This window comes from Schistocerca americana, chromosome 7 (assembly GCF_021461395.2).
Source record: "Schistocerca americana isolate TAMUIC-IGC-003095 chromosome 7, iqSchAmer2.1, whole genome shotgun sequence".
Classification (NCBI taxonomy): domain Eukaryota; kingdom Metazoa; phylum Arthropoda; class Insecta; order Orthoptera; family Acrididae; genus Schistocerca; species Schistocerca americana.
In genome coordinates, this window is record NC_060125.1 from 520001823 (window position 1) to 520029470 (window position 27648).

The following is a 27648-nucleotide window of genomic DNA, read 5'->3' on the forward strand; positions in this document are numbered from 1 at the left end:
TACTGGAAATACATACCATCGAGTTTCATGCCGCAAAGACTGCACCGAGACTTGTAAAACAATGCAGGGGAAAAATCGGGCAAGCTGATGAACTAAAGCTTTTGTTATTTTATCAAACATTAGTGCTCCCCAGAATCTTGGCAGAGTCTTCTTACAAGTGTCTACTTCAAAATATACACTACTGGCCATTAAAAAGGCTACACCACGAAGATGACGTGCTACAGACGCGACATTAACGGACAGGAAGAAGATGCTGTGATATGCAAATGATTAGCTTTTCAGAGCATTCACACAAGGTTGGCGCCGGTGGCGACACCTACAACGTGCTGACATGAGGTAAGTTTCCAACCGGTTTCTCATACTCAAACAGCAGTTGACCGGCGTTGCCTTGTGAAATTTGTTCTAATGCCTCGTGTAAGGAGGAGAAATGCGTACCATCACGTTTCCGACTTTGATAAAGGTCGGATTGTAGCCTATCGCGATTGCGGTTTATCGTATTGCGACATTGCTGCTCGCGTTGGTCGAGATCCAATGACTGTTAGCAGAATATGGAATCGGTGGGTTCAGGAGGGTAATACGGAACGCAGTGCTGGATACCAACGGCCTCGTATGACTAGCAATCGAGATGACATGCATCTTATCCGCATGGCTGTACAACCACATCTCGATCCCTGAGTCAGCAGATGGGGACGTTTGCAAGACAACAACCATCTGCACGAACACTTCGACGACGTTTGCAGCAGCATGGACTATCAGCTCGGAGACCACGGCTGCGGTTACCCTTGACGCAGCATCACAGACAGGAGCACCTGCGATGGTGTACTCAACGACGAATCTGAGTCACGAATTGCAAAACGTCATTTTTTTTCGGATGAATCCAGGTTCTATTTACAGCATCATGATGGTCGCATCAGTGTTTGGCGACACCGCGGTGAACGTACATTGGAAGCGTGTATTCGTCATCGCCATACCGGCGTATCACCCGGCGTGATGGTATGGGGTGTCATCGGTTACACGTCTCAGTCACCTCTTGTTCGCATTGACGGCACTTTGAACAGTGGACGTTACATTTCAGATGTGTTGCGACCCGTGGCTCTACCCCTCATTCGATCCCTGCGAAACACTACATTTCAGCAGGATAATGCACGACCGCATGTTGCAGGTCCTGTACGGGCCTTTCGGGATGCAGAAAATCTTCGACTGCTGCCCTGGCCAACACATTCTCCAGATCTCTCACCAATTGAAAACGTCTGGCCAATGGTGGCCGAACAACTGGCTCGTCACAATACGCCAGCCACTACTCTTGATGAACTTTGGTATCGTGTTGAAGCTGCGTGGGTAACTGTACCTGTACACGCCATCCAAGGTGTGTTTGACTCAATGCCCATGCGTATCAAGGCAGAGGTGGTTGTTCTGGGTACTGATTTCTCAGGATCTATGCACCCAAATTGCGTGAAAATGTAATCACATGTCAGTTCTAGTATGATATATTTTTCCAATGAATACCCGTTTATCATCTGCATTTCTTCTCGGTGTAGCAATTTTAATGGCCAGTAGTGTACTTAAAAACTCATTTCCCATGTTCGGTACTCCTTACCCAAGCGTGCGTTGGAGCTGACAAACAGGGTCGCGTAGAATGACGAACCAGTAGAGCAGTTCACTTCAGCAACAAGAAATATTCATTTTTCAGCTGACTGTTGGTAACACAGAAAACGAAATACAGTGAGCTGAGAGGAATAAAAACTTCATAATACATCGACACCTCTAGGACATGAATATGTACTATAATGTAGGCTGGGCTTAATCACTCAAATTTGAAGTTACGTCGATGAATGGGAACACTGATACTCAACCTAACCTCTTCACACTGAAAAACATGCCTACCGACTCTTTTAATACCCTACCACCACCTTTCTTTACGTACTCAGACATAGTTGACTTCGTGTTTTCTGTAGAATTTACAATTGCTTTATTTTTCACAACTTCAGCAATCATATCAGTCACAGATTGCGTGCTACAGCTTTGTCTCTTCATTGTTGTTCTTTACATTCTTCTCGTGCTATTGACATGTACAGAACGGTTCATTAAGCAATAAAAGTGTCAATGAATTAATTTCAAAATGTGTGAGATGTTTAATAAACGATCGGTAAGTTGACGAACTCGTAAAAAACAAGTTGAGGAGAAAGTTAACGGTCATCATCTTGTGATCCTTCTAATTCGTCACCTTAGCGTAGTCATTGTTAATTCAAACTACATAACAAGAAAAAACTTATCAGAAAACAAAAATTATACGTCAACTGAAATAATTCGAACGTATTTCACAGATATCACATGAATAAATTAGAGATAATTTTTCCCCACCCGCTATTGCTCGCTAGGTATCATCAAGAACTTAGGTGCAGTGGGCTCCAAAACACGGTTTCCCTTATTGCTAACTATTGGCCTGCTGATTGAAGGGATAAAAATTTGGTCTTTATACATACATAGCTAATTACTAGGGTTCTCTGATGTAGGCACAAGATCTTCATGAAGCATAATTGTCGACAGTTGTCAAAATCGGCATGGCGTCCTCTTTGTCATCTTACCCGAATTTCCTCCAGTTATACTACTGGTATAGCTTGTGAAAAGGCGAACACGTTGAAGAAAACATGAGAGTGAAATCAACATTTTAACAGGGATTATGTAAATAAGAATTCGAGAAGGTGATTAGCTATTTTTATTTTTTAACGGTCTTAACAACGGGGCACAGCTGTTTATTTTCCGGTTTCCCAGTAGGGCTCCAATGTTCCAGTTGATTATGTATTATATCATTTTAATTTTGCACATGTTAAAAAATGATATCAGTTCATAACAGCGTGTTCTTAATTACAAATTACACATTTGAGTGATGGGCACGCAATGCCTCGACACAAGAGATCAGCAAGGCAATGGTGACCTGTAGTCTTACCACTGTTTCGTTCCTTACATATTCCAAAATGATTTCCACTCATTTCTTTCCCTCAGTACTGTAACATCTTTTGTATGCTCTTTCAGGAAAATTCATTTATTACGATTTTTTATAGAGTAGTATATCAGTGATTTATTTGCTGTTTTGTTATAGGTCTACCTTCCTTGACTACGTAGTCTGTCTCCTAATTATCGTGAACTTTAATTAATGCATTGGATGATTACTTGAGCTCCTCACTGTAGTACAGTTCTAATCAATTGCACTGAACATAATTTTAACGATAGCTAATGTGTTTAAATATTTCTATCAAGATATAGCTCGAATAACTCAGTACCATAACTTTCAGAGACTCGTTTGTCCGAACACAACATTTATGGTCTACAGTTCACTATCAATATAATTGTATTATCCACCAAAGCTATCGTAGAGGAAAACGACTTCGTTATACAATCGTACAACTGCAGTACAACCTCTTTCTATTTGATATTTGTCTGTATTTACATGGCTCCAATCTTCTGACAGGGTACAAGGTTTTAGTACACAAACAGTTTTGACTACGGTACTGTCGTGATGTGTCGCTTCTGAGAATTCAGTCTGGTTGGAAGCCCCAACAGTCAGAGTCTGTAAATATCGGGGCAAGTAGTGAAAGAGGGTTGTGATACGTTCCTGTGCAACCTCCCTCCACGGAGGTTGTGTACGAGTCCACAAAATATCAGCAGGCTTGCTGGAAGATCGTCGCGAACAAGATGCTGTCGAGTGATATTCCAGATGCACAAAACGTGCAGCCAGCAGAGAAAAGAAAAGTACCTGTCGTTCTTCGGATAAGATTTCCTCATTCCTCCCCACACGTGGGTGGATGTTATCATACTGAAGTACGTCAAGCAAAGTTTCCTGAAGGAGTGGCGGGACTACGAGTTCTATTACTTCTCAGATGTAACTGCTTTTCTATTCAGATTGGCCTCAGCACAGTGGAATTGAGGTCGCACGTCTTACCCAATGGCACGCCACACCATCACACCTGGATACTGACAAACTTCTGCAATTGCGGTAGCGCCTGACACATAGGCGATGTGGGCAGGTTGAAGCGGGTTTCGGACGAAACCACACGCTATATATGGAGAGCAAAATAAATTTAAACAAGGCTATGTGCATAGCACCGTCTGTTGTAGGCTTACGGGCACCTGGGATGGATGGTAAGTGACGAAGGCGGAAATAAATCTCGGGGAAAATCATTCTCACCTGGACGAAATCTGTTTTACTTTCCTTATATTTGGTTGGTAGCATTATAGTAACAAGACTGTATAAGGTGGACTCGCTAAGTACCAGTACGTAAAATTCACCAACATAATGTGAAATACACACATCAAAAAAAGCTTTGCATCACCCCCGTTCACAGAACTCCTGAAGATAGACATTGACTGAGGATATTTTATCGCAGACACAGTCCCTTTGACTGTTCAGAGATGTCACTAAAACCGCCCAGAGATATAAACAATCATGCATGAGAAGCATCTATTAGACGGAGGGGGTCCGACAGCCCATCAGTTCCAGTCATTCCACCATTCCACCAGGAAGCAGGTACACGGCTCGTGTTGTCTGTAGTTCAAACATACCCAAACATTTAATACCGATGTTGTTCGGACACGGAGGAGATACAGAGAGACAGGAACTGTCGATGGCATGCCTCGCTCAGGCCGCCCATCGGCTGCTACTGCAGTGGATGACTGCTACCTACGGATTATGGCTCGGAGGATCGCTGACAGCAACGCCACCAAGTTGAATAATGCTTTTCGTGCAGCCACAGGACGTCATGTTCCGATTCAAACTGTGCGCATGCGCAACTGCACTCCCGACGTCCATGGCAAGGTCCATCTTTGCACCACGACACCATGCAGCGCGGTACAGATAGGCCCAACAACATGCCGAATGGACCACTCTGGACTGGCATGAGTGTCGCATATGCCTTCAACCAGACAGTCGTCGAAGACATGTTTGGTGACAACCCGGTCAGGCTGAACGCCTTAGACACACTATCCAGCGAGTGCAGCAAGGTGGAGGTTCCCTGTCTTGGGGTGACGTTATGTGGTGCCGACGTACGCCGCTGGCGGTCATGGAAGGCGCCGTAACGGCTGTACGATACGTCAATGCCATCCTCCGACCGATAGTGCAACCATATCGGCAGCATATTGGCGAGGCATTCGTCTTCATGGACGACAATTCGCGCCCCCGTCGGGCATCCTTCAGGATAATGACATCGCTCGACTTGCGTGGCCAGCCTGTTCTCCAGACATGAACCGCATCCAACATGCCTGGGACAGATTGAAAAGGACTGTTTATGGACGACGTCACCCACCAACCACCCTGAGGGATCTACGCCGAAGCGCCGTTGACGAGTGGAACAATGTGGACCAACAGTGCCTTGATGAACTTGTGGATAGACTGCCACGACGAATACAGCCGTGCATCATTGCAGGAGGACGTGCTACTGGGTATAAGAGGTACCGGTGTGTACAGCAATCTGGACCACCACCTCTGAAGGTCTCGTTGCATGCAATGTGTGGTTTTCGTGACCAATAAAAAGGGCGGAAATGATGTTTACGTTGATCTCTATTCCAATTTTCTGTACAGGTTCCGGAACTCTCGGAACCGAGGTGATGCAAAAATTTTTTTGATGTGTCTATATTAGCAATGGAGGTATTAAGAAGCAACATACGTTATTCATGACACATTAGTGCAAGAAGCAAGGAAATAATTGTACCCGCTATTCATATACCTGAGCTACAATTCCACAAAGAAAGACAACTATCTACAGTCCGCTTAAAATCCCTTGATAGTTGACACCTCGCGCTCTGGAGCTGGTTTCCTCCAATCAGAGGGCTCAGTGTCACGCACGAACCATTCACTGTTGCCAAATAACCACAATAGTTGGTCAGTTCACTTTCAATTCCTTGTCCGCCATTCTACTTTGATGTGTTTGGATCCTGAATATTGGTTCTGGCGCTTTCATTTTGTGTTTCATCACAGACAATAACCACACCAAAACACACAATACAAATAACACAATTTTAAGAAAATACACACATTTCATACGCAGCTCTAACAAAGCACTACTGGATACCTCCGCGCAAAACGTGATTCAGCGTCACATATACAGTTATCACATTCACAGAGATCTGCTTACTTTAGATAAGTTTCGCACGACGAAGCTTCGACGTGAAGCCCAATTTTTGAAAGCTACAGTTTGTCGTTGCGAATGGATCACCGCAGTCATGGATATAACCACAGTCCAATGAAAATTAATTGATAGTTGACACGTCACTTTCCGCTACATTGCCGCTACATCAGCTGCTGTCCAGCGCTCGGTTATAGGTGACCCACAAACACGACAGGTCACTTCACAAATGCCGTTAATGTGTAACACGGAGTAATGTTGCAAGTGCCAGCAGAGGTATTACAGAAATGCGAGATCCTCTGTCGACAGCTGACTTTCAGTGACCAATGACTGAACGACACGTTTCGTATCTCTGAATTCAAACCCATGTCCTGAGCTAACCACAACCCCGTAATGTGCAATGTATCTGAGAAAACGGCGGTCAGCAGTCTGTGGCAGAACTAAAGTCACAGTCGTTTCTTTCAAAGCAATTAAAGCTAACCTCTGCGGGAACACTCTTGACAGAGAAATTTCAGTTCCAGCGCTAAAAGCGAACTGTAATTTCGCGCTGTCATTGGTTATCTGAAACTATCTTCACACTGGCTACAAGAGCCGCCACATTACCAACCGATAAGCAGTCCTGGTTGGCATTAGGATGCAGATTATAGGCGACACATCCAGATTCCAAACGAAAAAAGAGAGATAGAAAGAAAAACGAGATCAAAAACAAGTCAGCACTATGATGAAAAGGATGTCACAAAGTATTAGAAAAAAAAGAAATTACTTTTAAACCAATTACCTGAATAGAAATAATAATCTAAAACTTTTGACTAGGCTTAGAAATTAAAAAATACGTTGCTTTTTGACCAACCTACTTTCAGACAAGTGTATGAAGTGAGCGTGCAGCTCTCTAGAATTGAATTACAGTTAAATCAATACCATTAGCTGCTGACGGGCGTTGATATACATCAACGAGGACAGTTGAAAATGTGTGCCCCGACCGCGACTGGAACCCGGGATCTCCTGCTTACATGGCAGACGCTCTATCCATCTGAGCCACCGAGTGCACAGAGGATAGTGCGACTTCAGGTATTTATCCCTTGCACGCTCCCCGTGAGTCTCACATTCCCAACTTATAGTCCACACACTACATTCGTAGTGCCCCTGCCATTATACCCATTACTTCATATCGTTAAGGGTAACCGGCTCGTGACCTTCTTCAGTGCACATGCACACGATTTGCCTGAACTCTTACAGGACTCGGTGGATTGTCTGCCACGAGTAATGGGTATAATGGCAGGGACACTACGAGCGTAGTGTGTGGACTATAAGTTGGGAATGTGGGACTCACGGGGAGCGTGCCGGCGATAAATATCTGCAGTCGCACTATCCTCTGTGCCATCGGTGGCTCAGATGGATAGAGCGTCTGCCATGTAAACAGGAGATCACGCATTCGAGTCCCGGTCGGGGCACACATTTTCAACTGTCCCCGTTGATGTATATCAACGCCCGTCAGCAGTTAATGGTATTGATTTAATTGTAATTTCGTTTCAGACAAGTGTTCCGTTACTTATTGAACGTCTCTCGTAGTTAATTTTCTTTATCGACACGATCAAAATCTCGCAGTTAGCGACAACCGACGAACCGTTTTGTTTAAGGAACTGATTTCCCTTGTATAAAACAGTGTCAAACGCCTTATTACTTTAGAAATTAATTAATGTGTTAAATATTTGAGGTGAGTGTGTAAGTGATTCGAACCTACGACCTTCTACAAGTCAGTTTTATATCGTAACCGTTGCGCGATGCCACAATATTGGATTAAATGTAGTCCACTTAAAATTACTTGATAGTTGGACACTTCACGTGTTGGAGCTGCTTTCCTCCAGTCAGAGCGCTAAACATCACGCCCGAACTGTTCGTCGATGCCAAACTGTCACAACAGTTGGTCAGTTGACTTTCAATTCCTTGCGTGGCATTCCGCATCCTGAATCGTGAGTCTGGTCCTTTTCTTTTGTATTTCGTCACAGACGATAACCACACCAAAACACACAACGATGCCAATGATGCTAATGAAATACACAAGTGGATACTTCCTCACAAGAGGCGATTCAGCGTTACATGTACAGTTACCAGAATCACAGATATCTTCTTATTTTAAATAAGCTTCACAGGACGAAGCTTCGGCGTGAAGCGGTTTTTTTGTAACCTACAACTTGTCGCTGCAACTAGATTACCGCAGTTAGAAATACAATTACTTAATCCAATACCCTTGTGTAAAACAATGGTTAGCGCATACACCTGACAAGTAGAAGGTTGTAGGTTCGAATAGCATCAAATGCAACGAATTTCTTTGTTTCTAAATATATTCCAAAGACTTAGATTATTGTTATTATCCAAGTAATTGGTTTAATTGTAATATTTTACATCTAATACTTCAGCAGACGACGCTGTCATTTATCGACTAATAAAGTCATCGGAAGATCATAACAAATTGCAAAACGCTTTAGAAAAGATATCTGAATGGTGCGAAAATTGGCAGTTGATGCTAAATAACGAAAAGTGTGAGGTCATCCACATGAGTGCTAAAAGGAATCAGTAAACTTCGGTTACACGATAAATCAGTCAACTATAAAGGCCGTAAATTCATCTAAATACCTAGGAATTACAATTACGAACAACTTAAATTGGAAGGAACACTTAGAAAATGTTGTGGGGAAGACTAACCAAAGACTGCGGTTTATTGGGAGGACACTTAAAAATGTAACAGATCTACTAAGGAGACTGCCTACGCTACGTTTGTCCGTTCTCTTTTAGGATACTGCTGCGCGGTACGGGATCCTTACCAGATAGGACTGACGGAGTACATCGAAAAAGTTCAAAGAAGTGCAGCACGTTTTGTATTATCGCGAAATATGGGAGAGAGTGTCACTGAAATGATACATGATTTGGGCAGGACATCATTAAAGGAAAGGCGATTTCGTTGCGACGGACTCTTCTCGCGAAATTCCAATCACCAACTTTCTCCTCCGAATGCGAAAATATTTTGTTGGCACCGACCTACATAGAGTGAAACCATCACCACTATAAAATATGGGAAATCAGAGCTCGTACGGAAAGATATAGGTGTTCGTTCTTTCTGTGCGCTATACGAGATTGAAATAATAGAGAATTGTGAAGGTGGTTTGATGAACCCTCTGCCAGACACTTAGATGTGATTTTCAGGGTATACATGTAGATGTAGATTGTGTAATTTTCATCATAGTATTGATTTTTTTATTTGCTCATGTTTTTCTTTCTGTCTTTCTTTTTTCGTTCGGAATTGGCTTTGTCACCTACAACCTTCATCGTTTGGTAATGTGGCGGCTCTTGTAGACAGTGTGAGGATAGTTTCAGATCACCAACGACTGTGAGAAATTACAGTTTGCTTTTATCGCTGAACCTGAAATCTCTCTGTCTTGAGTTTGCTCTTAGAGGTTGGCCTTAATCGCCTGGAACAGAGAGATCGTTATCTAGTTCTACCGCAGACTGCTGACCAACGTTTTCTTGGATACACTGCCCATCACGAGGTTGTGGTTGGCTTAGGACATGAGTTTAAATTCAAGGGCAGGAAACGTGCCGGAGTTCATTGATCACTTAAAATCGCCTTTCGTCAGAGGATCTGACATTTCTGTCATACCTCCACTGGCACTTGCAACATTGTTCCGCGTTACACATTAACAGCATCTGTGAAGTGACCTGCCGTGTTTGTGTGTCACCTATAACTGAGCGGTATGAGCAGCTGATGTGGCAACACTGTAGTGGCAAGTTACAAATGCCAACCATCAAGTAAATTTAATCGTACTGTAGTAACATTTTTCACAACAGGTGCTCGACACAAAGCTACTAGTAAATTTAATTGATATGCTTCCAGCTGAAGGAGGCTATGTAAGCATTATGCTCGAAATCATGACGAAAGATGGAGTTGATATTTTCGCTCACATAGGTAGGATGTTCAAACCCATTCGCAAATCACTGAGTTCTAGGTCACGGGAGCCATCAGTAATATGAGTGTATTGAGGATGTGTCATAGAAACATCGAAAGTAGAATAGGGGTTAATGCAGAAAATTATAATAGCAAAGTATTCCCTACACCCAGGAGCCACAGCACGTGACTCTGTCTAGACCTACATCCTTCCCATTCAAAAATTGCAATATGAGTGCTCTAAAGCAGGAAACTGTCCTTTCAAACTTTTGCCAGCCAAATGTGACTGATTGCCGCTCCAAAGAGCGCTGCTAGACATTTCTGACACTCTGCCACATTTTCAGTACAAGACATACCATCGATCAACTCATGCTTGCACGTGTGGAAATTTTATCGCATCTCAAGCTAAGTAAGGAAAGGTTGTGAAATAGCACCCTCACTTGAATTATTTTAGAATTATTGTTATTTATTTTCAGCTCTACCTTCAAACTGGTTCTACAGAGTTCTTGGACTTTACCTTCATTAGAGATAAACAGCGCTTTGCCATTACTAAAACGAAGGTGCTTCATGTACGTTCTGTTAATGCATATTCTGTCTTCTTTTTCTCAGTTCAAGAATCTGATGCCCTAAGAGTGCTAAGAAAAGTTTTGGCGGTTTGAAATCTTCTTGGGTGGTCACGGTCCGGATTAAATGTCAGTCTTCTTGAATGATGTTCTGGATTAAACACCAAATACCTCCACAATCAAATAAGTAATGAGGACAAGATATACCGATGATTGCTTCCATCAGTCTAACTAGACTTACGAGGGCAGTTCAATAAGTAATGCAACACATTTTTTTTCTGAAACAGGGGTTGTTTTATTCAGCATTGAAATATACCAGGTTATTCCCCAATCTTTTAGCTACACAACACTATTTTTCAACGTAATCTCCATTCAATGCTACGGCCTTACGCCACCTTGAAATGAGGGCCTGTATGCCTGTACGGTACCATTCCACTGGTCGATGTCGGAGCCAACGTCGTACTGCATCAATAACTTCTTCATCATCCGCGTAGTGCCTCCCACGGATTGCGTCCTTCATTGGGCCAAACATATGGAAATCCGGCGGTGCGAGATCGGGGCTGTAGGGTGCATGAGGAAGAACAGTCCACTGAAGTTTTGTGAGCTCCTCTCGGGTGGGAAGGCTTGTGTGAGGTCTTGCGTTGTCATGAAGAAGGAGAAGTTCGTTCAGATTTTTGTGCCTACGAACACGCTGAAGTCGTTTCTTCAATTTCTGAAGAGTAGCACAATACACTTCAGAGTTTATCGTTTGTCCATGGGGAAGGACATCGAACAGAATAACCCCTTCAGCGTCCCAGAAGACTGTAACCATGACTTTACCGGCTGAGGGTATGGCTTTAAACGTTTTCTTGGTAGGGGAGTGGGTGTGGCGCCACTCCATTGATTTCCGTTTTGTTTCAGGTTCGAAGTGATGAACCCATGTTTTATCGCCTGTAACAATCTTTGACAAGAAATTGTCACCCTCAGCCACATGACGAGCAAGCAATTCCGCACAGATGGTTCTCCTTTGCTCTTTATGGTGTTCGGTTAGACAACGAGGGACCCAGCGGGAACAAACCTTTGAATATCCCAACTGGTGAACAATTGTGACAGCTCTACCAACAGAGATGTCAAGTTGAGCACTGAGTTGTTTGATGGTGATCCGTCGATCATCTCGAACGAGTGTGTTCGCACGCTCCGCCATTGCAGGAGTCACAGCTGTGCACGGCCGGCCCGCACGCGGGAGATCAGACAGTCTAGCTTGACCTTGCGGTGATGATGACACACGCTTTGCCCAACGACTCACCGTGCTTTTGTCCACTGCCAGATCACCGTAGACATTCTGCAAGCGCCTAAAAATATCTGAGATGCCCTGGTTTTCCGCCAAAAGAAACTCGATCACTGCACGTTGTTTGCAACGCACATCCATTACAGACGCCATTTTAACAGCTCCGTACAGCGCTGCCACCTGTCGGAAGTCAATAAAACTATACGAGACGAAGCGGGAATGTTTGAAAATATTCCACAAGAAATTTCCGGTTTTTTCAACCAAAATTGGCCGAGAAAAAAAATGTGTTGCATTACTTATTGAACTGCCCTCGTATATTCGAGAGGAATAGACTATATTCTGATACCATTATTCGCCCTCTACCTCCTGTTTCGGATTGTCCTCAAAAGCAGAAATAGAACTCAATATACACTACTGGCCATTAAAATTGCTACACCAAGAAGAAATGCAGATGATAAACGGGTATTCATTAGACAAATATATTATACTAGAACTGACATGTGATTACATTTGCACGCAATTTGGGTGCTTAGATCCTGAGAAATCAGTACCCAGAACAATCACCTCTGGCCGTAATAACGGCCTTGATACGCTTGGGCATTGAGTCAAACAGGGCTTGGATGGCGTGTACAGGTACAGCTGCCCATGTAGCTTCAACACGATACCACGATTCATCAAGAGTAGTGACTGGCGTATTGTGGCGAGCCAGTTCCTCGGCCACTATTGACCAGACGTTTTCAATTGGTGAGACATCTGGAGAATGTGCTGGCCAGGGCAGCAGTCGAACATTTTTTGTATCCAGAAAGGCCCGTCCAGGACCTGCAACATGCGGACGTGCATTATCCTGCTGAAATGTAGAGTTTCGCAGGGATCGAATGAAGGGTAGAGCCACGGGTCGTAACACATCTGAAATGTAACGTCCACTCTTCAAAGTGCCGTCAATGCGAACAAGAGGTGACCGAGACGTATAACCAATGGTACCCCATACCATCACGCTGGGTGATACGCCAGTATGGCGATGACGAATACACGCTTCCAATGTGCGTTCACCGCGATTTCGCCAAACACGGATGCGACCATCATGATGCTGTAAACGGAACCTGGATTCATCCGAAGAAATGACGTTTTGCCATTCGTGCACCCAGGTTCGTCGTTGAGTACACCATCGCAGACGCTCCTGTCTGTGATGCAGCGTCAAAGGTAACCGCAGCCACGGTCTCCGACCTGATAGTCCATGCTGCTGCAAACGTCGTCGAACTGTTCTTGCAGATGGTTGTTGTCATGCAAACGTCCCCATCTGTTGACTCAGGGATCGAGACGTGGCTGCACGATCCGTTACAGCCATGCGGATAAGATGCCTGTCATCTCGACTGCTAGTGATACGAGGCCGTTGGGATCCAGCACGGCGTTCCGTATTACCCTCCTGAACCCACCGATTCCATATTATGCTAAGAGTCATTGGATCTCGACCAACACGAGCAGCACTGTCGCGATACAATAAACCGCAATCGCGATAGGCTACAACACGACCTTTATCAAAGTCTGAAACGTGATGGTACGCATTTCTCCTCCTTACACGAGGCATCACAACAATGTTTCACCAGGCAACGCCGGTCAACTGCTGTTTGTGTATGAGAAATCGGTTGGAAACTTTCCTCATGTCAGCACGCTGTAGGCTCATCATTTGCATATCACAGCATCTTCTTCCTGTCGATTAAATTTCGCGTCTGTAGCACGTCATCTTCGTGGTGTAGCCAGTAGTGTATTTCATGATCTCATCACAGACCCCTGAGTGGAACATATGCCCGTACACAACACAAAAAGTTCGGAAAAATAAGATAACCAATGGGAGTGAATAAAAAAAACTTTTCTTATTTAAGCACATAGACCCGTAAAGGATTCCAACCATCAGTAGCAATGACAGTTACAATCATAACCATCACACTGTTACAAAGGCCTTGTAAAGCCACTTAGCGTACCGAAAACTATTCGGTTCTGAGAGTCCTGCCTTTGAATTAGGTGAGTTAAAGCCAGAAATTGTTTGCACGTAATAAGTGCATTCCGGACCTCGAGTGTAGAAAGCGAGCTTCGCTCGTGTAATTTCTGGTGTATCCAGTGACTCTCCCTGTCTTTCCCCACAGTGAACACGACCTGCACGCGCGACCAGAAGGCTTACGACAGTGACGAGGCGTCAGCGTCGCTGGGAATCGCCGCTTGGAGGCCGCGATGCGAGGGCGATGGATTCTACGCGCCTGCGCACTGTGTCCCCAACGGCGTGTAAGTATCGAAGAGTCATCCCCCTACGCTGCAGATTTAACGAGGAAGTAAATTAGTCACTCGCCAAATGGAGCTTATTCGTAAATCAATAATCCGTGTCGATAAACTGTATACGTCATCAACATCACAACGCTTCTGGTGTTCCTAAGGGTTCCATCTCGGAACCGCTACTGTTACCTGTAGAAGTTCAATTTCTTTTTTAATACGTGACAAAGAGAAGCACTTATACGAGGTTTGGAGCTTTAATAGTGGCAACTATTTATTTACAGCTCGTACAAAATAGATATGTGTTTCAAAGTTTTACCGACCTTCAGAGTACTCACCAACATTGTGTATAACCCATTGCCAGCGATGTGGAAGTCGTAGGATACTCTTAGTAGTGCCAGTTGTGGTGACAGTTCGAGCAGCACGGTCTATTGCCAGACGAATTTGTAGCAGTTCTGAAGCGAATGCCATGGAGTGTTTCCTTCAGTTTAGAAATCGAGTTGAACTCACAAGGGCTTAAGTCAGGGGAGTGCAGTAGGTGGTGTAGCACTTAGCATTCCCATCAGTCACAAAATCAGTAACAGCTTGCACTGTATGTGCTTGAGCATTGTCCTGCAAAATGATGGTCAGGTCCTGCATAAAGTGCCATCACTTCTGTCTCTGAGCTAGTCGTAGGTTGTGGTTCCAAAAATGAACAGCATAGAGACAGAAGTGACAGGTGACTACTTTGAAGGTCAGTAAAACTTTGAAACACGTATCTATTTAGTACGAGCTGTAAATAAATAGTTACCACTATTGAAGTTCTACCCCTCATGTTACTGTCAATCCCCGATTTATTTTCGTTCACCCACTAACATTTAATTTCACACTCTACAAGAAAGCTCATAATTTTTGTCGTGTATTATACTGTGTAATTACAAGGGCTATTCGGAAAATGGCGAACGATCGGTCGCGAAATGGAAACCATTGTGAAAATCCGACAAGGCTTTTCACAGACGCTTTGGGCAGTGTCACTAGTATCCCTGTAGATCGCATCAAGACGCTCTTTTCAGTTGTGAGCGCACTGTGAGCGAGTAAAGGTGCCTAGAACAACAATGTCTCCCACCAAGTAGGAGGGCCTGCTGAGAGGCTTCGCCTTAATGAATGCAGCCCACCTAGCACAACTGCCACGCATTTCCATCTTCATGGCAATTCTCAGCCGCACTCTGCAGGGGTAGTGAAGAAGCTCCTGCGGCCTTTTCGAGTGTTCGATCACTCACAACACAGCCCTAATTGGCTCGTCCTGAGTATCATCTCTGTTCATATGAAACGCTGGATACGAAGACAACACTTGGGCATAGGTTACGCGCTGTAGACCAGCATAGAGAGTTATCGGAAAGCACAGGCGGCTGCCTTCTACGACGATGGTGTTGGAAATTTGGTATAACGCCCCGACAAATGTCTAAGTCGGAGCAGCGACTATGAAGAGAAGTACCTGGAGCGTGTAGCTAAATGTGCAAAAAAAAACAGTTTTGATTTTCTCTGTGGTTTCCATTTCACGGCCGATCTTTCCTTACTTTCCGAACAGCCCTCATATAAAGTCTTTGAAAAGTTTTGAAAAACTGGTATAGGTAAATGGCTAAATATGTCGTAACAAATGAGAAATATAAACTCTCAAAGCTTTTTGGAGTCGTGGTGCCCCAAAGTTAGTTTGGAAAATCTCTGACGGGGTCGCCACCAACAATACTTGCTAAAAATGGTGGCGAATCAGGCAGAGGAATTATTTTGATGGCTAGAATTTGCCCATTTCAAATGGGTAATGATAGTGTGATATCCTGCCCACTCGTCTAATAGAGGGTGCCTAGGAAGCTGGTTTATCGGATTGCTAGACAACAATTCAAGAAAATCGTGTTAATGGAGTTTATTACAGAAAATTAAACTTACAATACTTAACTTTGCGCATTCACAAAAGTGTGTCGCAAGCAAATGGCGACACGTAAATAATCAATGTCCTTCGGTATGTACAATTTCAATGCAAGCAAAATAGTACAGTTCATAAGTCACAGCTGTAGCGTTTGTATGACGGCTCGTTGTCCAGTCCGGCTGCAGCTAGGTGGCGTGTCGCTTATATTCTCTTAGTGTAGATGCCGCTCCAGTTGTGATGTCATCCTAGTCAGCATACTACTGGCTCACAACCCTCTCTGCTCTTCCGTTCTTCATCATCGTGCCGGCCCGTGTGGTTACGCCGGAACACAAAGAGCTTTCCATGGCAAGTTTTTCAAGACACCATCCATTTACAACAGGAGAGTGAAGAAGCACCAAAAAATGCGAGCAGGATGGTTGCTTGGGCGATACAAAATGTTCCGACTGATCAGGTGTGTCAGAACAGCCAGTGGACTGTGTGTGAGGAACGTGATGTAGCCAAGTTCCACAGAATCTGCCTGTTGAGTTAGTGCAAAATTACTTCGGGGATAGAGTTTATGTCCGATCTCTATCAAGATTATCGGAGACTTGCGATACCGCATCGCAGCAATGGTTCTTACTATCACTTCTGATTTTGCTGGGTCGGGTATGTCCAGAATGGGCCAACTGATTAAATGTGTAAGTGGTGTGATGGTTAGACACATAGAACATTTAAAAACACTGCGAAAAATGTTTAAGAGTTAGTCTTTCACATGCTGTATCATTTGCGGAGTTGTTATAGACCATATATCTGTACCGATTTTTTGAAATGTTTCGTGGACTTCATGTTATCCTTATACTGCAGTACTAAAGGGAGCACCTTTGAGTGAATTTTGATAGGAAAATGACTGCTTGTATGTAAAAAGTAAACGAAATAACGTCGTAATGAGGGTCTTCAGCCCATCAGTCAGATGCATAGAAATAATCCTTCTCATGCTCCAACTAAATTGGTCAGTCTCATCCTTGTAGTTCATATGTACTCTTCCCAACGCATCTAAAGCCATCACGTCAACGGCCATCTGTATCTTCGTTGTGTTATCACTCTGGAGTACTGGAAAGGGGGGGGGGAATTTAAGCAACCCTGGAGAAATCACGAGAGGAGTCATACAGTAATCAATTAACGAGACCAGTCCTACTGTTTGGATATGAAATGACAAAATAGATAAAGATGACTGTCTTAACGACATTTTATTTTGCCAACCGTATCCTGCTTCCATTGTAGTCTGTTACCTGGAAATTAGCAGAACAGTAATAGGGTAATGCAATGGGTGTCTGACCGTCCCGTAGACATCGAAGCAGCCAAAGATATCAGTCCCGGCAATTACGAGCCTTTCGAGAATGTTTTAAATTTTGGCTCTAATTTTAAATTTTTTGTGTAATTTCAAATTTTCTATTGTAATTTTTGAAAAAAAGCTGTCTTGACGGACGGACAGGCAGACAGACATCGGATAACAAAGATCCTACAACGGTTCCGTTTTTACCGACTGAGATACGGAACCTAAAAATGTCAAAGAGTGGGGGAAGATCGCTCATAGGGATAATCTCATCATTGGATTCGAGGGGGATCTCTTGTCACAAAGCCAACATGATCACATGATCTGACTGTTTTATTAAACAACAGACAGCGAGGATATATGAGAGAATGCAGCAAAATGTTATGCGTTGTTGTAATGCAAGCACTGAGGTCGGCGTTCGTCACTTTAGACAGATGCTATGAGCTGAAGTTGCTAATATGACATGTAAGTGGTTTACCTCAATAAAAGAACTAAATAGTTATTTCCAAACATTAGTTCGTCATCATCAGGCACTAGCAACATTACTTCCTTATCTCTAAGATATCAATTTATTATATCCTGCTATGTTGATAAATATAATGCCAAAGATGGTGTTTAGGCAAGACCTCGTACTTCCATACAGTACCTAATGAACTACTCCTTCATGCCTCGTGATGTGTCCTGCCAACCTAACCCTCCTTTCAGTCAAGTTCTGTGAATTATGTTTCTCTCTGATATCTGTCTGAATGTAGGTTTAGTGAAAGTGAGCAACGCTATAAATTTAATTTTAAAGCAGCTAAAATTTTTACATGTTTTAAATATAAACATTATACAAATTTCTGTGTAAATCGACAATGATAGAGCTCTTGCAAGCCGAAATTTGTGGTAAGTTCTAAGGGACCAAACTGCTGAGGTCATCGGTCCCTAAGCTTGCACACTACTTAATCTAACTTCAACTAACTTACGCTAAGGACAACATACACACCGATGCCCAAGGAAGGACTCGAACCTCCGACGGGGGTAGCCGCGCGAACTGTGACAAGGTGCCTAAGACCACGCGATCTCTTATAGAACACATTTAAATAGTTACTGTTTTCTGTTTCAAACTCCATAACTTACGAATTAGTATTGTTATCGACAATATCGACACCTTTTACACGCGACAGATCGGTAGCAACGATATCACTCAAACGATTTATCTAAACGTCAGTACATCGCTAGTTCAGAATACTTTACCAACTCTTGTCCTAACAAAATCCCTCCTCTGCTTTTGTTCTCCCAGCAGCTGCTCTCTTTCATGCAAGGCATTTCCTTTATTGGACCTCTTGTCATATAGATAATGTAACAAAAACAGTAAGTCTATGACACAAATAGGAAGCAATTTACCATGGAATGTCGTGCTGAATTCTGGCGTGGTGTTCGTCTGTTGTAGACTGTTCTGTTTCCATCCTAACCGACATTAATGTGGTAACTTTACTGACCGTTTGGGTAGGTATGAGATAGGGGTTGGGGTTAATCCTTACATTCCAGATTACAGACGATTTCTCAGCAGCGCAATTCCCACACTCTGGTGAAGTAGACTCATTTTTGTTAAAAGCTGTTGAAGAATTTCTTTAATTGCTCCTTTTACTTATAACCTACATCCTAGAAACCCGTGCAGCCCATATATTGCGTAGTTCTTATTTTTATTGTTAGAAACATCCCCCGTGGAGGTCAGTAAAGCGTAATGGAAGGAAGACAAGGATTTCTGGTCAGACAAGAATAAGGTAATATCAACAGCAGCAGAAAATGGTATAACTGGAGTAGGATACGTTATGAATAGGAAGGTAGAGCGGAGAGTGAGTTACTGTGAACAGTTCAGTGATAGGATTATTCTCATTGGAACTGACGGGAGACTAACACCGACAAAAATACTTCAGTATACATATCGACGTCGCAAGCTGAAGAGGAAGAGATAGAGAGAGTATAGGAAGAAATTGAACGGGTAATTCAGTATGTAAAGGGAAATGAAAATCTAATAGTAATGGGAGAGTAGAATGCGGTTGTAGGGGAAGGGGTAGAAGAAACAGTTACTAGGGACGGGAAAGGAGAAAGACTAATTTTGTTCTTAAATAATCTTCAGCTAGTAACAGCGAATATTATGTTCAAGAATCACAAGAGGAGAAAGTATACTTGGTAAAGGCCGGGAGTTAAGTAAAGATTTCAGTTAGATTACATCATGGTCAGGCACAGATTTCGAAATTACACTCATGCTCATAAATAAAGGATAATGCTGATACGTTGTGAAACAACGCTCTGGTGAGCGGTTTGCGGGTTTAAATCACCTCTGGGTATGACCGTGCGGTGCATTTGACCTGCGGTCGTCACACGGTAGCGCTGGGAGCAGTCCACATACGCAGAGGTGGGTTGGTGCATGTCAGAGTACGGTGCAGAGAGTAAGTGTGCAGACGTTTTCAGACGTGCTACTGGTGACTGTGCATTGAAAATGACTCAAAGAACACATGTTGATGGCGTTATGAGATGTAGAATACTAGGGTGACTGGAGGCTGGTCAAACACAGCAGGTCATAGCACGGGCCCTCCGTGTGCCACAAAGTGTGATCTCAAGATTATGACAACGATTCCAGCAGACAGGAAACGTGTCCAGACGCTAAAGTACGGGACGTCCACAGTGTACAACACCACAAGAAGACCCATATCTCACCATCAACGCCCGCAGACGGCCACGGGGTACTGCAGGTAGCCTTGCTCGGGACCTTACTGCGGCCACTGGAACGGTTGTCTCCAGACACACAGTCTACAGATGACTGAACAGACATGATTTGTAGGCCTGGAGACCTGCAAGGTGCATTCCACTGAACCCTGGTCACAGGAGAGCCCGTAAAGCCTGGTGTCAAGAACACAGTACATGGTCACTGGAACAGTGGTCCCAGGTTATGTTCACGGACGAGTCCAGGAATAGTCTGAACAGTGATTCTCGCCGGGTTTTCATCTGGCGTGAACCAGGAACCAGAAACCAAACCCTTAATGTCCTTGAAAGGGACCTGAAAGTGTGGGGTGGGATTATGATTGGTGCACGTACACCCCTGCATGTCTTTGACAGAGGAACTGTAACAGGTCAGGTACATCGGGACGTCATTTTGCATCAGTATGTCCGCCTTTTCAGGGGTGCAGTGGGTCCCACCTTCCTCCTGATAGATGATAACGCACGGCCCCACCGAGATGCCATCGTGGAGCAGTAACTTGAAACAGAAGATACCCGGCGAATGGAGTGGCCTGCCTGTTCTCCAGATCTAAGCCCCACCGACCACGTCTGGGACGCTCTCGGTCGACGTATCGCTGCACGTCTTCAAACCCCTAGGACACTTCAGGAGCTCCGACAGGCACTGATGCAAGAATTGGAGGTTATAACCCAGCAGCTGCTCGACCACCTGACCCAGAGCATGCCAACCCGTTGGGCGGCTTGTGTACGTGTTGATGGTGATCATATCCCATATTGATGTCGGGGTACATGCGCAGGAAACAGTGGCGTTTTGTAGCACATGTCTTTCGGGACCACGTTGTGTGGCACCACATTCTGCAATTATCCTTAATTTATGAGAAAGAGTGTAGATACTAGATTGTAAGAAGTACCCAGGAGCAGATATAGACGCAGAGCACAGTTTGATAGAGATGAAGAATAGACTGGCCAGGAAGAATAAATGAGAAAAGAAGTGGGATACGGAAGTACTAAGCAATGAAGCGATACTCTTGAAGTTCTCTAAGGCAATACTGATATGATGAATAGCTCAGAAGGCAGTTCAGTTAAAAAGGAATGGACATCCCTAAAAAGAACAGTCATAGAAATTTGAGAGAAAAAAGGTAGGTACAAGGAAGGTAACTGCAAAGAAAACATGCCAAACAGAAGAAACACTTCAGTTGATCGACGAAAGAAGGAAGTACAAAAATTTTCAGGGAGATTCAGCAATACAGAAATACAAGTCACTTAGGAATGACATAATTAGGAAGTGCAGGGAAGCTAAGGTTAAATGGCTACATGAAAAACGTGAAGGAATCGGAAAAGAAATGATTGTCAAAAAATGGCTCTGAGCGCTATGGGACTTAATATCTGAATTCATCAGTCCCCTAGAACTTAGAAGTACTTAAACCTAACTAACCTAAGGACATCACACACTTCCATGCCCGAGGCAGGGTTCGAACCTGCGACTGTAGCGGTTGTGCGGTTCCAGACTGAAGCGCCTAGAACCGCTCGGCTACACCGGTCGGTAAATGATTGTCAGAAGTACTGACTCAGCGTACAGAAAAATCAAAACAACTTTCGGTGAAATTAAAAGAAATGATGGTAACATAAAAAGTGCAGTGGGAATTCCACTATTAAGCGCAGAGGAGATAGCGGATAGGTGGAAAGAGTACACTGAAGGCCTCTGTGAACGGGGAAGACTTGTCTGATGGCGTGATAGAAGAAGAAACAGAAGCCGATGTAGAAGAGTTAGAGGAACCAGTATTATAATCAGAATTTAAAAGAGCTTTGGAAGCATTAAGTTCAAATAAGGCAGGAGGGGTAGGTAACATTCCGCCAAAATTTCTAAAATCGTTAGGAGAAGTGGCAACAAAACGGCTGTTCACGTGGACTGTCGAAAGTATGAGTCTGGCGATATACCATCTGACTTTCCGGAATTTCCGAAAGTTGTAAGAGCAGACAAGTGCGAGAATTATTGCACAATCGGCGTAACAGCTCATGCATCCAAATTGCTGGCAAGAATAATAATTTGCAGAAAAATGGAAAATAAAATTAAGAGTGTGTTAGATGACGATCAGTGTGGCTTCAGGAGAGGTAAAGGCACCAGAGAAGCAATTCTGACGTTGCGGTTGATAATAGATGCAAAACTAAAGAAAGATCACGACCCGTTCATAAGATTTGTCAACCTGGAGAAAGCGTTCGACAACGTCAAATGGTGCAGTATATTCTAAGAAGAATAGGAGTAAGCAATAGAGAAAGACGGGTATTATACAATACGTACAAGCGCCAAGAGGGGCCAATGAGAGTGGAATGGCAAGAACAAAGTGCTCTGATTAAAAAGGGTGTAATTGAGGGATACAGTATTTCGCCCCTACTGTTCAATCTATATATCTAAGAAGCAGTGACAGAAATAAAAGAAAGGTTCAGGAGTGCAATTAAAATTCGTGTCGAAAGGATATAAATGATTAGATTCGCTGATGACATTGCTGTCCTCAGTGAAAGTGAAGAATAGAGTGAATAGTCTAACGAGTACAGGGGTCTTCTAATTGATCAACTTCTTACAGACTTGGATTTGTTTCTCCTCAATGACAGTTCAAATACCCACATCAGTGCCGCTCATGGCCCTTCTCTGCTATCGATCTTACGACCTCCTCACCTGCTCTCGCGGTTACACTTCATTGTCACCTCATGATGATCTTTGTGACAGTGACCACTTGCCGGTGAATCTGTCGTTCCCCTGCCGCTGCCAGGCAGACAGACTGCCACGTTGAATATTCCACAGAGCCAATTGGCCTTTATACCATACGTCTATTGCACACTTCGTTACCTCTCTCTCGGGTTGCATTGATGCTTTAGTGCAAGACGTCTCTGACACAATTCTTCATGCCGCTGGCACTGCCATCCTCCTATCCACATGTCCCTCTCGTCGTCGATCAGTAAGCTACCTTCTTAAGCAGAGTAAAAAGGAATGCTGGGAGCGCTATCTTTCCTCCCTTGGGATGTATGCCTGCTCATCGCAGGTTTGGTCCAAGCCCCGTAGCTTTCTGGGCCGCCAGGAACAATCAACTGTCCAAGGTCTTAACGTATAGGGTGCTCTATTGATCCATAGATCCTTGGAGAACACCTCGCGAAGCACTTGGCGACAGCAGCGGCATTCTCTTCCTATCCCTCTACCTTTCTCCGGCAGAAACGACGAATCGAAGAACCCCCCCCCACACACACACACCTCTCTGCTTCAACCCCCAACCAAGGTCAAGCCTATAATGAACCCTTCACTGAATGGGAATTCTTGCAGTCTCTTACCTTTTCATATGACATGGCCCCTGGCCCGGATTCCATCGACAACCAGATGATCCAACACTTGGACGTTACTCAGAGACAATATCTGCTCAGGTTCTTCAACCGAATTTGGCTCTCGGGTGCCTTCCCCTCACAATGGCGAGGCATCATAGTCATCCCCGCCACTAAGTCTAGGAAGAACCAAACGTCTCTCAACACATACCGACCGATTAGCCAGACCAATATCCTTCGTAAACCGCTCGAGAGGATTGTTGGATATGTTGGGTGCTTGAATCTCAGGGCCTTTTTTCAGCATAACAGTGTTGCAATTGAAGGAAATCAGCCCTCGGTCACTATTTTTAACAAATTAAAAAAATGTTCAAATGTGTGTGAAATCTTATGGGACTTAACTGCTAAGGTCACCAGTCCCTAAGCTTACACACTACTTAACCTAAATTATCCTAAGACCCCATGCCCGAGGGAGGACTCGAACCTCCGCCGGGTCCAGCCGCACAGTCTATGACTTCAGCCCCTTAGACCGCTCGGCTAATCCCGCGCGGCTAACAAATTAACATGGTTTCGACACTGCTAGGAGTGTCTTCCTCAGAGTGGTCTATATTCTATAACATGGTCACAGAATTATAACTAAAAACGTATGATAGAGTATAAGTACGGAATCGTCGTGAAAGACTGGCAGTGCTTATACACTATCATACGTTTTTAGTTATAATTCTTTGACCATGTTATAGAATATAGGCCATTCTGGGGAAGACACTCATAGCAGTGTCGAAACCAGGGTAATTTGTTACAAATAGTGACCGAGGGCTGATTTTCTTCAGTTGTAACTATTCACGGTCTCTGAACGTGCAGCCATGTACAAGATTTTGTGAGATCAGTATTGCTTCCGGGAAGGACGATCTACAACTGACCATTTACTCAGATTGGAAACAGCAATTCCGACGGGCTTTTACTAAATGCCGACACCGTGTCGCGGTATTCTTTGACCTGCATAAGGCATACGACAAGGCTTGGCGCCGTCACATTTTAGTTACCTACCTTGACTGGGGCACCGGCCGCGGTGGCCGAGCGGTTCTAGTCCAGAACCGCGCGACTGCTACGGTCGCAGGTTCGAATCCTGCATCGGGCATGGATGTGTGTGATGTCCTTAGGTTAGATAGGTTTAAGTAGTTCTAAGTTCTAGGGGACTGATGACCTCAGATGTTGAGTCCCATAGTGCTCAGAGCCATTTGACTGGGGCTTTCGTGGCCTCCTTCCGATTTTTATCCGCAGGTTTTCATCCCACCAGCTCTTCCAGGATAGAGCTGGCACTTCACTCAGCACCCCTCGGATCCAGGAGAACAGTATTCCACGCGGTTCTGTGTTAAGTGTCACATTCTTCCTCATCGCCATCAGTGGGCTTGTAACCTCTGTTGGGCCTCTGGTTACCCCAGCGCTTATGTCCACGATTTTTGCATCTGGTGCAGCTCCCACTCGGTAGAATCTGCTGAACGCCAGGTCCAAGAAGCAATCCGATGAGCCTCTGCGTGGGCTGTTTCCCTAGCTTCCAGGTTTCTCCACCCAAAACGTGGGTTATTCATTCTTGCCATCGACCCTCAGTACATCCCGATCGAGAACTTTATTTAAACAACCAGCCCTTAGATGTAACAGCACAGTCCCGTTACTTGGAGCTTCTTCTTGATAAAAAGCTGACGAGGCTGCCCCATATTCGCCACCTGAAGACACCTGCTTGCGGAAGCTTAATACTCTCTGCCTACTGGTCCACACATCTCGGGCTTCATACTTACGGCGCTCTGGTTTCGTCCAGACTAGATTATGGTTGTCAGGTTTGTGGCCCAGCGACTCCTTCCACTCTGAAACTACTTCACCCTGTTCGTCATTATGGGGTGCGTCTGGCTAGCAACGCCTTTCGCACTTGTTCTATCGACAGTCTCCTTCCAGGAGTAGGGATTCCCCTCTACAAATACGACGGAGCCATCTCCTGGTTTCTTGCGCAATCGCCATTCGACGATTCCCTGACCATCCCATGTAACCTCCCTTCTTTGAAACAACGTGGTCTCCCTCCTGATACCCGCCCCCGGGTGGGACTGCAAGCTAGAATACGTCTCACTTCCTTCTGTCGGGATCTCCATCTTCACTCACTGGAAAGTGCGCGTGTGTTTCCTCCTGCACACCTTCCCCCCTCCCGTTGCATGGTCCCCCTAAGGTCTCTGTCACTGCTATGATATTCTGGCGTCGTGTACGTTCCATCCTTGAACAATTCCAAATGTGCTACCGTCTTCTACACTGGTGGTTCTAAAACGGTAGATAAGGTGGGATATGCTTTTACGTCTTCTATTGGCATGGAACACCATGTACTGCCAGGATCATGTAGTGTGTTTACAGCAGAGCTGCCCTCCATTAACTGGGCACTCCATTTTGTTTCTCAGGCCAGTGTTTTAATATGTGCCGACTCAATGAGCAGCCTGCAGGCTGTAGACAGATGCTCCTCTCGTCAAAGTTTGGTCTGCTATCCATGAACTTCTGTCTGCCCCCTGAGTTGTCTTTCTCTGGGTCTCAAGTCATGTGGACATCCCAGGGAATGAACTGGTTGACAGTTTGGCTAGAGAGGCAGATATTTACCTCCCATTCCCTTCCATGATTCCAGGTGCAAATATGCAGATACACATCAAAGCTCTCTTTGCCAAAAAGTGGAATGACATCTGGTGTACTACTGCTCCCAGTACTAAATGAAGGAGACTACTGCAATTTGATGCTCTTCCTTCGGCTCTTCTCGGAAGGAGTCCACTCTAAAAAAATGGTTCAAATGGCTCTGAGCACTATGGGACTTAACGTCTAAGGTCATCAGTCCCCTAGAACTTAGAACTACTTAAACCTAACTAACCTAAGGACATCACACACAGCCATGCCCGAGGCGGGATTCGAACCTGCGACCGTAGCGGTCACGCGGTTCCAGACTGTAGCGCCTAGAACCGCAGGGCCACCCCGGCCGGAGTCCACTCTGTTATACCGTCTACACATCGGTCATACTAGGCTCACCATTGTTTTCTCTTACGTGATGAGCCGCCCCACAATGTGGTTGTGGAGCCAGACTGACGATATTCTCTGCATTGGTGGAATGTTCCCTTCTTTTGACCCTTCGTGCTAACAGATGCAGTCAAAAGTACTCACCGCTAATTTTGACTTCGATAATGCAATTTACATTGAGCGATCCGGCTGCCGGTACAAATCGACGAACAACAGATCCCTTGCGAAACAAGGAGCGAAACCGTCCCTATGCATAAAAAAGATATAAGAAGGATTATTCTCCCTTCACAGCACACTACAAAAAATGGTTCAAATGGCTCTGAGCACTATGGGACTTAACTGCTGTGGTCATCAGTCCCCTAGAACTTAGAACTACGTAAACCTAACTAACATAAGGACATCACACACATCCATGACCGAGGCAGGATTCGAACCTGCGACCATAGCGGTCGCGCGGTTCCAGACTGTAGCGCCTAGAAGTTAAGTCCCTTAGTGCTCAGAGCCATTTGAACATAGTGTATAAGAGACACGCATAAAACTTTAACCTCAGTTATCTCGGAAACCAGGAGCCAGGTACTCAGGACACATTCCTCCACAACATACAGCGTGACAATTATTGAACTATAAGAAAAAAAACGTAAATTAGTTACAAACTACAGCGTGCATAAACTTTATTCACCATGTAAACTTCACTACGGATAGTCGGATTTAGGTTATGACACAATCAGTATACCTGCCATCATTGGCGATGATGTGGCCCAGACGAACAGCGAAATTGTGCATGACCCGCTGAAGTGTTGGAACATCGAACGCTATCGATGACCTCCTGAACAGCTGTTTCCAGCTCAGCAATTGTTTTGGGATTGTTGCTGTACATCTTGTCTTTCATATAGCCCCACGAAAACGAGTCGCATGTGTTCAGCTCCGGAGAACAAGACAGCCAATCGAGACCCATGCCAATGGCCTTTGGGTACCCCAGAGCCAGAATGCGGTTCCGAAAGTGCTCCTCCAGGACAACAAACACTCTCTTGCTTCGATCGCGTCGAACTCCGTCTTGCATCAACCCCATCTTATCGAAGTCATGGTTACTTTGGATAACAGGGATGATATCATCTTCCAAAACTTTCACGTACCGTTCGATAGTCACCGTGTCACCAAGGAATATCGCACCGATTATTCCTTGACTGGACACTGGACACCACATAGTCACCCGTTGAAG

The 27648-nt window shown here is 44.5% G+C and overlaps 1 protein-coding gene across 1 annotated transcript in view; it reads left to right on the top strand.

Moving 5' to 3' along the window:
• The window catches only part of LOC124623058, a 240575-nt gene that overhangs the window by 102677 nt on the left and 110250 nt on the right, over positions 1-27648 (top strand). The window contains exon 5 of the mRNA XM_047148851.1: positions 14031-14166. Coding sequence (XP_047004807.1) covers positions 14031-14166 — 136 coding nt within the window. The remainder of the gene's footprint in view (positions 1-14030; positions 14167-27648) is intronic.